General features: G+C 45.4%; 1 protein-coding gene across 1 annotated transcript; it reads left to right on the top strand.

Moving 5' to 3' along the window:
* Positions 1-2,822: 2,822 nt before the first annotated feature.
* EV420DRAFT_1731023 (uncharacterized protein) lies at positions 2,823-4,649 on the top strand (the record flags this gene model as incomplete). The annotated part of the gene is made up of 10 exons (XM_060479921.1): positions 2,823-2,907; positions 3,160-3,206; positions 3,257-3,343; positions 3,373-3,577; positions 3,633-3,815; positions 3,869-3,952; positions 4,021-4,044; positions 4,088-4,197; positions 4,325-4,403; positions 4,456-4,649. 10 exons carry the CDS (start codon positions 2,823-2,825, stop codon positions 4,647-4,649), a joined length of 1,098 nt encoding a protein of 365 aa, XP_060323616.1.
* Positions 4,650-13,815: the final 9,166 nt, after the last annotated feature.

Raw genomic sequence — 13,815 nt, 5'->3', positions numbered from 1 at the left:
GTTGCCCCGGATGGGCTTCTTTTTCTTCTTCGTTTTCTTCGATCCCCAATTCGATGATCCTTGAGGTTATGGATGTTGGGATCATTGGATCCATTGGCGCTGCTGCAGGCGCATTCTTTCCTCGTAGCTTGTGTATTATACTGTGCTGTCGATTCTGGATGAAAGGCCATATTTGTAGACCTTGGCCCGTGGTCATGGGGCTGAGTGATGGTACGTTTCTTCGGTTTCTGTGATGGCGACCATACAAAACTACTCCTAGCGAAAGGAATAGTAGGAATATTACAGCACCAAGCATGGATCCAATTATTGTTAAGGTCTTTTGTGATTTATCCGAGTGGGATTGGTGGGAGACAGTGCCATTGTCACTCTGTACTTCGAATATGTCGCTTGTCGCGATCGCATGTGTCGTAGTTGGGTCTATGCTGCATATAGAAGTCAGCAATAAGACTACAGTCAAAACGTTGCAACCGACGACTCATTCTCGTAAGCTAAGATCTCATACTTACTGAAAGGTTTGGTTAGGTTGTGAATTTAAGGGGAAATTGACAAGGTGCACTTGGCTTGATCAAAAGTGATATTGGCTATTGTGTTGGCAATGAAGTTGGTGACTTCGATAGCTGAAAGGTACTAACTATGCTAAGGAATGCAAAGTGCTACACACACACACCCCCTAACACACTCAATAATTGCGGTTTGAAGGGGTAAGTTACACCGGGTCAATACTTGTACTGTGGATACTAGTTCTGGGTTGACAATGAATATAATTTGTTTGATTGCAATATTCTGAAGCGACACAAATCTGAACTTTCTGTGTTACCAAACACAATCTGATACCAACGGGCTGCCTGGTGCAGTTTCCTGAATGCGTACTAACTGCCTGGTGCAGTGTCTGAACTGATACTGTCTGCCTGGTTGCAGTTTTACTGGTACTAACATGGATTCTGGACTGTACTTCTGACTGTCTGTCTGTATCTTTCTGAACTGACTGCTTTCTGAACTGCTTCTTGCACACAAAATGTGACCAGGTCACTAAATACTATTCCAGGTGAGTCTAGGACTCGAAGCTCTTAACCAAAACCTGTACTAATTTGCTTGGTAGCGTTCCGGGGGCCAGAAACCTGACCTCTCACTTATACATGCATTGTATTTATACTATACTACTCTACCTATATTTCCAATCCTCCAGGTATTACTAAGCTACTTGCTGATGCAGCCAGGCAGATATGAGCTCATACCCCAGCTACCAGGTAGACCCGATCATGACCTCTTGCCACAGACTGGCGACCTGGTTCATGATTTTCCGGTTACCCCCTTGGCCAGGGCAAAGCCCTTGGTTCCATAATCCAGGTTTCATACTTACCTGGCAAATCACTCACTAATCCGATAGACTAGGAAGGCTACTGGGTAAGTAACACTGTATGCAATATTTCTTGTCTTGCATTCGGACTGGTGCCATCAAACGGTCAATATTGTGGGGATGCCAGTTCGGCAGGAGCCATGTGCTTTCGACCTGCCTGGACCTTCGGTCACTCAGGCTGAGTCATTGGATCACCAGTCTGTTGCCTGAGCCCTTAGGCTTGTCATGGCTAAGTCCTTACTGACACAGTGGGGTTTAACACTTCTTGCTGTGTACCTTACAGGTTCTTTCTTATTCAGCACAGCTACAAATGTAGTTTGTAGGATAATAAAATTGGATTTATATGTGTTTTTCCAAGGGTAGATGCCAGGCAGGCATATCATAGCATCAATAGATATGTTGCTACTGTTGTCAAGTCAATGCTTCTTGAGGAGTATATTATATCGGTAGGATCTCCTTCTTTGTGTATGAGGGACACTGTGGTATTCTGTCCTATTAAAATATGGTCTTCATCCACAACTTGGATCTGAAGGGCTAAGGCAATGGAAGCCAGTGCAAGATTAGATATCCTGCTAGAAATGAGAGTATAGCCACCAAACTTGCACAGAGACTCATGCATAGAAAGCAATGTCAGTCATCCCAACCAGTAGGAGGGGGGGGGGGCAAAAGAGAGAATGGTTTATGAATGATCTGTATGACCTTCAATGGTCATAAGCACTGAATGTGAGGATGATGGCTTCCACCAAGGGTGCCAAAGAGGAAAAGCAGGTATCAAAGCCTTCGAAAAGTCCAGCCAATTCAATCTTAAGAGTGGTGGTCTACTTTGTACCTGTCCTGTGTCAAGTGGCAATCATATCTCAATCAACTTGAATCAAAAGATGGTCGCTAATATCAGCGACAGATCTAGGGATCTAGTTCTTGACATCATCACATGTGGACAAAAAACAGGGTGGATGGTGGTGTCTGTGAATCTCAACTGTGATATTATGGAGGGACGTCAATAGACATGCAAAAGCTTTATATGTATGGGAATAGGTGCATTCAGATAAGAACTGAAACCTTGTGGGACTAGAGAAGACTCAGAGCCTCAGAAGAGTTAGCTATGAGGGAATCGATGGTTATGAAGCAACACCATTCAACAGGTCAACAGTGGTAATGATGGTTTCCACATCTCCAGGAAGCCAGTGGTGAGCGAGGTAGATGGATACAGGATGATGATGACAGCCCAACAGAGATCTATAATAACAGTAATATTTCAGAAGATCTAATTTCAAGCCCAATAGTTGTAGAGATTTACACTTTCAAATCCTTTTGCAGCAACAGGAATTGTAATGTCGATATGGAAGGCCCTATGTGTGATTTGCCTCAGTGAAGTGGCTCAGTTGATTATGGAAAATGCACAAAATTCTGCATTAACGAGGTCAGGTATTATATATCAGGAAGAAAAGAAAAAGAAATATACACCATGTTTCAGATGGCGGCACAAAAACTTGAACTTCGCAGGAATGCAACAATTGCAGCAATGCCCAGTACTCGGCAGGAGTGGCATAGTTATGTAGACTGACACATGTCCCCGATTCTTTCTGAAGAAATTGACTTAGCTAATTTGTGGTGATTGGCTGAGCATGTGGCATGCTATGGCTGGCATGCCAGGTGGCTGAAAGTGATTGCCGCTGTGGCTAAAAAACCCTGTCTTTCCGACTTCTCCCTATTGGTTGATGAACTGTTGATGGTGTTCGCAGATGCCTTTCCTTTTCTTTCCTTTCACTGCCATCCTTTAGCATGATTCTTTTTCTTTTTAGGTTCGGTTCCAGAACTGCAATTTGACTTTGTGTCTTGTATCGCTCAAGTACGTTGTTTCCTGCTAATCAGTTTGTTGTTGTAGTGATATTTGTGCAGGCACACAACAATCAAGAACCTGATATGATGGGTGGAGCTGGAACCATATATTCTCAAGGTCAGTCCAGCTTTACATGTAGCTTGTCGGTTCATAATTAATTTTGTTGTATGCATAGTCGGAACAATTTACTACTCTGATCGACTACCATAATATCACTGGGGAGTTTATCCCAGAGGATCATGGTTTTGATGGGCTTCTCTCTGTTGCACTTCCAGGATACTCTCAGGCTATGGACTCGCGTATGATCCAGGCTATGGCGGATCTACCAGATGAATTCCCCTTCAACAAAGATTATAACTCTGGCTACCATTTGGGTATTGGTAGGTGTTGATTCTCCCTAGAATGTGCCATAGTTTGATTTTACATGCTCTACAGGTTGGGAACAATTGACAGTTCATAATGGCACTCGAATTAGCTCAGAAACTGGACTGAAATACCTGAGTAGGCCGAACTTGTATGTCCTCATCCACAGCTATGCGACCCGAATCCTCGAATCCAATTGCACTACTAAAGGTGTGAAGACCTTTGATACCATGGAATTTACCCAAGATGCTGGAGGTAAGCAATGACTCTCTATACTATTCTGACCAAAATCTGACATCTGTCACAAGAAACAATATATACCCTTTCGCCTGCCAAAGAAATCCTTCTCTCCACTGGATCTATCGGGACACTGCATATCCTTCTCTACTCAGGTATCGGCGACTGCTGACAAACTCAGTTCCATTGGCATTACTCCTACTGTGCATCTCCCTGATGTCAGGAAGAACCTCACTGATCACCCGAGGTATGCTTTAGCTTGGACTGTCAATAGCACAGACACCATCTAGAACGTTCACTTGCAAAACAAGATGTTCCAGAGGAGGCACTCGCCAAATGGGAGGCAAACTGTACAGGATATATCATGAGTACTTCAGGAAATCAGTTAGGTTTCTTGAGGGTACCTGAAGGTCTGCTGGATGATGTGCCATGTTCAGGCAATGAGACGGCACACTTTGAGCTGATTTTCTTGGCAAGTAACTATTCTCTCAGCTTTCATTGCATTCCATTACTGAAGGCGAGTATAGAATGGTATCCCTCAAGAGCCCATCCCACCCACTGGCAACTACTTCATGATACTAGCAATAGTAGTCTGCTCTCTAGCATGTATGTCTCAACTCCTTCCTCTTTTCCTCTCATCTCACAAGGGACATACCAGGTGGAGACATCACCATTAACAGCACAAACCCTCTCGACCCTCCGCTCATCAACCCCAACCTCCTCAGGCACCCCCAGGACTTGACTATCATGCAAGCCACCATAAACATGTCTGAGAGATCCATCACTGCCCCCACATGGGATGGATACATCCTCGAGTTCATGTCGAACACTACCAAAGCCAGCCATTCATGAAGGAGCCGACATGCTCTGGCACCCTGTTGGTACAGCAAGCATGTCTCCTCATAATGCAGGCTGGGGTGTTGTCAATCCTGACCTGCGACGATAGGTCGTTACTGATGATCTACTTAACTAAGACTAGCATTTTAGCATGCAGAGAGCATGGAGTAGAGTTACCTTCGAGTGCAGTGTGGGTTAGGCAAGATATTCAGAGTGGTGTCGATGTCTAAGTAGGGCTTTGCACTGTCCCATATATGGTATACAGCCATATAGCCACAGTACAGTGATGGGTGATGGCTGGTCCGTATACCATACTGTGAAGGCTCTTAGAACTAGATTGACAGTACAGTACGGGTATATAGACGGCCATGCCAGTCGTCAATATGGCCAGTTGAATAATACATACCTGATATTTCGGGCTTCAGAGCAGCTTCAGGTCCTTCCATGGGCACGTCGTCATCTGCATCATGATAAACATTGACTTTCGAGGAGGATTTCAAGTTTCTGTTGGCATCGAGGGCGCACTGATCTGTCATGATGCCCAGAATGTGGTCATAAGTCTGCGAAAAAAATGGACAGGACCATTATATAGTAGATAGTCTTTCATGAACTTCTCTCACTTAAATTCAGCCATATTTGAAAGGTGCACAGACTAGTGGAGGCCAAATTATTGCGCAACATGTGCTTGTAGTCAAAGGATGAAACGGGAGTAGAATAGAAGCAGCAGAAGCAGGAAATAGAAAGTATTCTATGCTGGTAAGGATTAGAGCTTGAGTAGAGTGAGTGAAAAAAGATTGGGTGGTAGCATTGAAGAGCTTGCGGTGCCAACACATCATGGTACAATGTTAAGTGTATGGCAAATATGCGTGCAGCATGATCTGATGATGGTTATTTTTAGATACATACACGGCCATCAATTACCAGTATGATGGCCATGTTTATATGGTTGCCAATGGGATACAGGATGTCCATATACTGTCCATCTCTGGGCAAATTATTTTGCCAGATGGAACGGGTACGGTACCCATATGATGGCACCCATATAACCATAATATACAGTAATGGTGCGAAGCCCTATGTCTGAGTGGGATGCAGGTGGTGAGGGTTGCTGCGGTGCCGGTGACATGCATGCAACATGTTCACACATGTAATTTTGCGAATTCTAGGAATGCAAACGTGTGTGTGCCCTGTGAATAATATTAGAGTGCATGTAAGGCATAGAGCGCTACACACTGAGGCAGAAAGCACTATAATAAAAATAATATGAGTAGAGCGCATGGCTTAGACTTAGAGTGGCACACTTGTGTCATTTAAGTGTGTAGTCTCAGTGCTTATACACACACACTGTGCCCTCCTCTGCAGTGTATCACTCAATTAAACTCACTGAAGATAATATATTGAAGGTGCTTCATGTATTATGACTTTACCCCTATTTTCCTTATCTTATCTTATCCTTATCCCTCAGAACCCCTGACCTACCTATCTTATCTCACGGACCCATGATATTCTGCCAGCACACTCCTTACCCATTTACCTGGTTGCCGTCACCCCAGTTCACAGCTGCTGCATCCAGATGACTGATGACCCGCATGCATCATCATGCTTCTCTTGATGGCATCACACTTCTTAGTAGTTGGATGAGGGTTGACCGCCAGTCGAGGGCGGTCCATGGGATGCAGCCTATTCAGATGGAGTCCCATGCAGATGCAGGTGATATGTGCTCTTTACTCTCATTCATCGGGAGTACAGTTCTTTTAGTGTCCTCACTCCTCATTCGTTGAAAGACGCACTTCTCGTTGCATGCGCCCCTGTAGATACTATTCTTAGTATGAGTCTAACATGTATTTAAGCTAGCCTACGCTGTGGCCTCAGACCCCAGCTTCGGCTAAGGTTATATACTCCTAACTCTTACAAGCTCCTTGCTTTCGCTATAAAGTGATGCCTAACTTCTCGCAATCTACCAATGCCTCTCTAACACTGAATCACTGAATGCGAGTGACAGGATAGAGACCAGCTTTGGTTCAGATTAGAGTTAGTGCATAACATCGTGCTACATTGATCTATGATGCGTGAACCCTGCCGATCTGGCAATCACTGAGAAACATCATCCTGAACTGAAGAATCAACAAGTCTGAATACTCTAAGGAGTTCTCAGCCAAAGAGAAATAAAACCCTGCTGTCCATATGAAATATTAAACTAGAAATGGTTGTGTGGCAACCAATAAAATAAAACTTGCTCACTAGGTAAGTTGCGTGGCACTGTAATTAAATCTGCAGAGCCAATAAGAAGACACACATCACATGGCATGACAAGGCTAGGCCTTGTCAAGTGGAGGAAACAGTGGTAGCACATGTGCGCTGACATGGAGTGCTGAGTAAAATAATGATTACTATCACTATGGCTGATGTGGCACACAAGAGAAGGGAGTCCGAGGTGGAGCATTGTCTATTTTCAGTATTTACATTTCATATAGTTAATGGTAAATATAAGAGCAGGTAGTTACAGGTAGTTAGCAAGTTTTCAGACCCCTGCAGTTGTACTACAAAGCAATGTGCTTAGTGTACGATGAAAGGATTTTATTTGAAGCTTCGAGTGAGAGAATATTATTGAACTTAGAATTATTTTGAACACTTTGAGAGCTTGCAAGGCATGCCTTGCTTGAATGCTGCTTGATTTGTTCAAGTAAAGTACAGTAATTGATTGCGCTCTACTTAGAGAATATTGTATTGTGATAACTTGAATGTGCATTTGTGTTTTTAGGAACTTGTTTGTGAATTCCGAGTTATTGCAAGTGGCAGAGGTTCGAACCCTTTGGCTTGTCAGTAATCTCTGAGGTTTTTGGTTTATTCCCAAGTGGCATAGGTTCAAACCCTGTGGCTTGTGGATGTGTTTTCTGTGTTTGTGTATCTCTGGATCACATAGGTTAGAACCCTGTGGATCTACAAACAGGGTTTTGAAGTGTTTTCTGCTTGGAGCGCAAGGCTTTATGTTAAGCACTAACTCGAACCTTCGCCAAGGCTGATCTCTATCCTGTCACTCGCGTTCGGTGATTCAGTGTTAGAGAGGCGTTGGTAGATTGCGAGAAGTTAGGCGTCACTTTATAAGATAGGCATCACCAGGAACAGGGACCCTTATGTAAGCTGTGACAGTCACATTATATAAGCCACAAAATCTGCTGGAAAAAAATTGTTTGTACCTCTGTAGCACCAGGCAGAGCCGTAGATCACCTATAAGATAATATAAATGATGATAGAACATAACTAGATATGGAATCCATACATTGAATGAGTTTTGTGGTGATACAGTAGCTTCCATGTCAGGCGGGAGGAGGCAGGAGACGGGATACCACCATTGGAATCAAGGGTCCTACCTATTATAGAATATGACATCATAGTTGGGTGGCTGTGCCAGCGCAAAATCCGGAGGTCAGAAAAAGTAAAATGTTGCCAAAGAACTTAGAATAACAAAAGAAGCACTTTTGGGATAAAAAACATTTTTCGTCAATAACTTCATCAATTTTACATGAATTTTTCATCTGATTCCTGTCAAAGGTAGCCACCATCAATACATTCATTTCCCAGGTATCAGATTTTCCATCGCTTTTTTCTGGTGGCAGCATTTGAGGCCCGATGTTTGGTCACAAAGTTGCTTACATAAAGGTCCCTGTTCCTGGTGACGCCTATCTTAGCGAAAGCAAGGAGCTTGTAAGAGTTAGGAGTATATAACCTTAGCCGAAGCTGGAGTCTGAGGCCACAGCATAGGCTAGCTTAAATACATGTTAGACTCGTACTAAGAATAGTATCTACAAGGGCACGTGCAACGAGAAGTGCGTCTTTCAACGAATGAGGAGGGAGGACACTAAAAGAAGTAGGCTTCCGACAAATGAGAGTAAAGAGCACATATCACCTGCATCTGCGTGGGACTCTGTCTGAATAGGCTACATCCTGTAGACCGCCCTTGACTGGCGGTCGACTCTTGTCCAACTACTAAGAAGCATGATGCCATCAAGAGAAGCATGATGGTGCATGTGGGTCACTGGTCATCTGGGAGGTGGCAGCATGAACTGGGGTGATGGCAGCCGGGTAACCGGGTAAAGAGTGTGCCGGCGGAATATCATGGGTCTGAGAGATAAGATAGGCAGGTCCGGGGTTCCGATGGATAAGGATAAGATAAGATAAGCAAAATAGGGGTAAAACTGTAATAATATCCCCTGACTAAGACTGTCATCCTGACAGTCCTTTAGACGTACTCACTCCCCGAGTCAAGGGAGTTAGTAGATTCCATATCCCATTCATAGTCCTTGTTTTGTTCCCAAGCAGACATGCCCCGTTCTTCTAAGAGGAAGCTGGGGTTGGTCTGAGTCATTAGAGGAGACATGGAGTGCTCGTCTTTGAAGACGTCTTCATCTGTGTCCGATGAATAAAAGCCCTGCTCATCAAAGGATAATGGATCGGTATGATTCCTGCTGGGGATTGGAAAGAAAATTGAGCTCTTGGTTGAAGAGCCAGGAGATGATATGGTTATACATCCCCCTTCATTTTCCAAGTGTCGCAAATCGTGATCCCATATGTGGTCTTCCTTGTTCTCATATTCCTTGACAAGTTCTTCGGCATTGGCGAGATTGCTCCTCTTGACCCAGGTGGCTTCCTCCACTGGGTATCCCTTCCATTTGACCAAATATTCTGTTATGGTCCTCCGGCTGTGTCCTTGACCGACGACGCAGTCACAGTCCTGAAGTAGTTCCTCTACTTCATATTCTTCTTTGTCTTCCACAAGTTCCAGCTTGGGTGGTGGAGGTTTTTCCTGGTTGGAAAACTCCGGGGGGACGTATGGAGTTAGGTATCGTTTGTTGAACTTGTTGTGGATCCTCCATCTTGGCGGTAGCTTTAGCTTGTATGCAGAGGGCCCCTTTTTGGAAACTACTTCAAAGGGGCCGACATGTTTGTCACCTAGCTTTTTTGTTGGTTGGGGGAGGTGAAGGTTGGTTGAGTCCAACCAGACTTTATCTCCCGGTTGGTACTCCTGCGCAGGGCAAGTGTGTTTGTTGTAAGCCTTTCTCATAACTTCAGCAGCTTTATTCAAAGAGTCTTCTGCTTGCTTGCGTACTCTCTGGAGGCTTTCGACAAAGTCAGTTACCAATGGTGTTTCCGACGGCCTCACCGCAGTTGGGCAAATTTCTCCATCTCGTCCATAGACTACTTTGATGGGAGAAAAGCCCATTGCAGAATGTTGGTGGTTGTTGTGAGCAAATGCTGCCCACTGCAGCCATTCGCTCCAGTCATCCTGTTTGTGGTTAACAAAGACTCAAAGGTATTTTTCGAGTTCTTGGTTAACCTGCTCCATTTGTCCATCCGTCTGAGGGTGATAGGCCGTCAACGGATTTCCTTGGATATTCATCATCGCGTATAGCTCAGTGATGAACTTTGAGACAAATTGTGGGCCTCAGTCCGAGATGATTTTGGAGGGGGTGACTCCAAATTGACAAATAATTTCGTTGCATAGGATTTTGGCCCACCCACTTGACGAGAGTTCTTTCGTGCATGGAATCAGCATGATGTATTTCGAGAATCAGTCTACAATGACTAGTACTGCATCATAGCCCTTAGATTCTGGAAACCCAGTAATCATGTTGACTGAGATATGCTCCCAGGGTCGGGATGGTACAGCATTAGGATGTAGCAGAGCTGCTTTCTGCTGCATATCAGTCTTCGTCCTTTGACATGCCTTGCATTCTCGGACATAAGTTTCCACGTCTCTCCGCATTTTGGGCCACCAGTAGTCCCTTAAGACTAATTCTCTGGTTTTTTTGATGCCCAGGTGTCCCGTGGAGACATGATCGTGGTGATGGGAGATAAGTTCTCCCCGTAGGGTGTGGTCACGGGGGATGTAGATACGTCTGTCATAAAATAGAAGGTGGTCTTTTTCAATGACCCCCTTCTCATGGTTGAGGCTCAAAGTGATCCCTCAGTCCCACCGTTGGTGATCGCTTGTTGCTCTCCGAATTTTGCCATGGATTTCTTCCTCCATCGGCATTATCAAGGCCCAGAAGAATTCTGGCTTCAAGAGGACAATATCATCATTGTCCTTCTTGCCCTGATCGTGGTTGGCCCACCAACTTAGAAGGTCAGCCTTCCTATTAGATGCTCCTGGTTTGTGGTTGAGCGTGAAGTGGTACTCCACCAGTTCAGTAACCCACCGCGCTTGTCTGCGGTTGAGTTTCTGAGGCTTGTGGAAATATTGCAGATTTGAGTGATCCGTCCAGATTTCAAAATCTTGACGGGCACCCATAAGATAATGTCGCCACTCTTCTAAGGCAATCATTATTGCTAGCAATTCCTTGTCGTAAATCTCATAGTTCCATTCCATCACGGAAAGGGATTTCGATAGGAATGCAATCGGGCGCCATTTTCCTTCCTGTTCCTGTGATAGGATGGCCCCGATTGCCCCTTCGCTGGAGTCTGCCTCCAAGCGAAACTTGTTATAGTCATTTGGCATCGCCAAAACGACTCCCATTGCGAATTGACGTTTGAGTTCCTCAAACGCTTCTTGTTGCTCCTTCCCCCATGTCCAAGGGTTCTTCCCTGTGAGTTTCATCATTGGTTTGACAATTGCGCTATAGTGCCAGATAAATCGCCAGTAGAAATTGGTGAATCCTAAGAAGGATTGTAGTTCCTGTTTTTTGGAGGGTGCTGGCCAGTCCATGATACCAGCAATTTTTACTGGATCCATTTTAACGGATCCTTCACTGATAATGACCCCGAGGTATTCTGTTTCAAGTACCTTGAATTTGCACTTTTCTGCTTTCAACAACTTGTTCTTGCGCAGAATCCTCAGGACTTCCTGCACAATCCTTTGGTGTTCCGCCTTGTCCTTGGTGAAGATGAGGATGTCATCCAAATAAATGGTGACCTTTCCTTGAGCAATGAGATCTTTGAAGATATTATTCATCATCCACTGGAACGTGGCTGGCGAATTGGTTAATCCAAAGAACATAACCATGGGCTTGTAGAGCCCTCGGTTCGTGCGAAATGTGGCTTTGAACTCGTCCCCCTTCTTGATTCGGACGTTATTGTATCCCCAACAGACGTCCAGCTTAGTGAAATACCTCGCATCCTTCAGCTTATCCATAAGATCAGAGATAAGCAGTAAAGGATAGCGGTTTTTGATGGTTATTTCATTAAGCTTGCAGTAGTCTTGTACAGGCCGCAATTTTCCATCCTTTTTCTTGACGAAGAAAAAGGGAGACGCCATTGGGGATTTTGAGGGTTGAATTCAGGCAGTGGCCAGGTTTTCATCAAGGAATTTGTCCAATTCTTCCTGCTCCTTTGGGTTTAAGGGATATATCTTGCAATCCAAACTGGCGTTGGCATTGGGAATAAGCTCAATGGCATGGTCCCAAGGCTTGTGAGGGGGAAGTTCGTCGAAGTTTTCCTTGGCGAAAACATCGATGAAGTCTCAGTAATGTTTGGGGACAATTTCCTCGAACGATTTTATTTTCTTTCCCTTGTTGGCCTTGGCTGCTAAGTCATTGGCTTTATGCCCCACCGCTCATATGTGAAAGGCTTCTTCAAAGTCTATGATGAGGATGGTATCCCCATCCTCGACTTCGGTTCCCCACTGCTGTTCTGGATCTTTGTCTGGTAGACGGAATGGTATTTTGTGGCAGTCACAGCACGCCAAAGTTACCGAACCTGTGTTCCAGTCGATAAGTGGATTGTGCCTTTGTAACCAGTCATGTCCTAAGAAGATAGCTGTGGTTCCTAGGTCAACGACTGCCAGTTCAATACGTTCGCTGTGGTCTCCGATTTTAAGTCGGACTTCAGTGAATTCGGTGATATTGCCGCCCTTATTGCGAGTACCATCCGCATTATAGACTGGAGTGGGGTGAGCCGCTTTATGTGTGGTGATACCATGATCATGGGTCCACTGTCAGTCAATAGCACTTCTGGTACAGCCACTGTCGATCAGGGCCTTCACGGAGTGATGGGCCATAGTATTGAAGGTCTCCAATTGTAGGGTGATTGTGATATTTTGCCCTTTCACCCCACTGGACATATTGGGGTGGTTTGGTAAGCTGGTCCATATGTTCCAGCTTTTGGTATTCGTCCAGATAGGACTCCCCAACTTGGTTCTCCAAGTCAGCTACCAGCGGCTCATCCACCTCTGTCTGTCATCGGGGGTGGACCCACTGTTTGAGAAGTGATATCTTCTCTCCTGAGGTCTTGGCGAGTCGCATAGCTCGCCAAGTCCAGGCAGCTCCAAAGGGCTTCAGCCATTGGGAGCCTTGAGAGTACTCCACCGATGCTGGTGGTATCGGGGTCTTCCTCTCGTCATCACAGTTCATAGGCCACAAAGGCCCTGCTCCTATGACCAGTGCGACCGGTCAGTTCCCTTTCACCTCGGTGCGGACACCCACTCGGGTTAGTTGGGACTTCACTGGATTTTGGAGAGTTCTGTAAACTCTTTAAATAACTAGGATCGTCTCCACCATTAGTGCCATTTTTAAAGGGGAGACAGTACCTGAAATGGGGAGTCTCTCTCCCCTGTGTGGCCCGCTTGATCCTTGTGGGCGATTGAGCTTTTTTGGCCAGTGTCCTCTAGGGTAGAGGTGGCCGCTCCTTGGTTATCCTTTCTACTTGGTTCCACAGTGTGGTGCTGGGTTATTTCCAGAGGCTTTACAACAGTCCGCCATCAGGTCTGCTGGGCTCCACCGGCCCTCGGCTTCATCCCTAGGCTCACCTGGATTCCCCTGACCTCACCATCACTGAAGTGGTCTGTCGTTGCGGAACCTTGATGCACAGAGGAAATGCCAGTTCACCATTGTCTGGATCCACTGCCACTATACGTGACTTTCCTGGGAGTTGGACTACATAGTTCCTCGTCTTGACCTCCCATATGGCAGATGTCACCTGCAAGGAACAATGATGTCGCACCCCCAAGGTTCCACCCTTGGTTGCCTGTTGAACTGGTAGGCTCCTCTGCATCGTACATGCGCCCCAAAGGGGTATTTGCAGTGGCTTGGACACAGCAGGTACCATCAGCACTAGGGCTTGGCTGATGGGGTTCATTGCTAGTTAAAGCAGCGGAAATCCCATGTATGCTGTTAAGGGGCAAGTTCAAGGGTCCCCCTCCTGCTTTTATGCAAGTGTCGGGCTGGAGGGGACAGGTGCGAAGTAGCCC

The sequence above is a fragment of the Desarmillaria tabescens genome, assembly GCF_030435595.1.
Source record: "Desarmillaria tabescens strain CCBAS 213 chromosome Unknown EV420scaffold_76, whole genome shotgun sequence".
Lineage (NCBI taxonomy): Eukaryota > Fungi > Basidiomycota > Agaricomycetes > Agaricales > Physalacriaceae > Desarmillaria > Desarmillaria tabescens.
The sequence above is the reverse complement of the archived record's forward strand: the minus strand, read 5'-3'. Positions and strand labels throughout refer to the sequence as shown.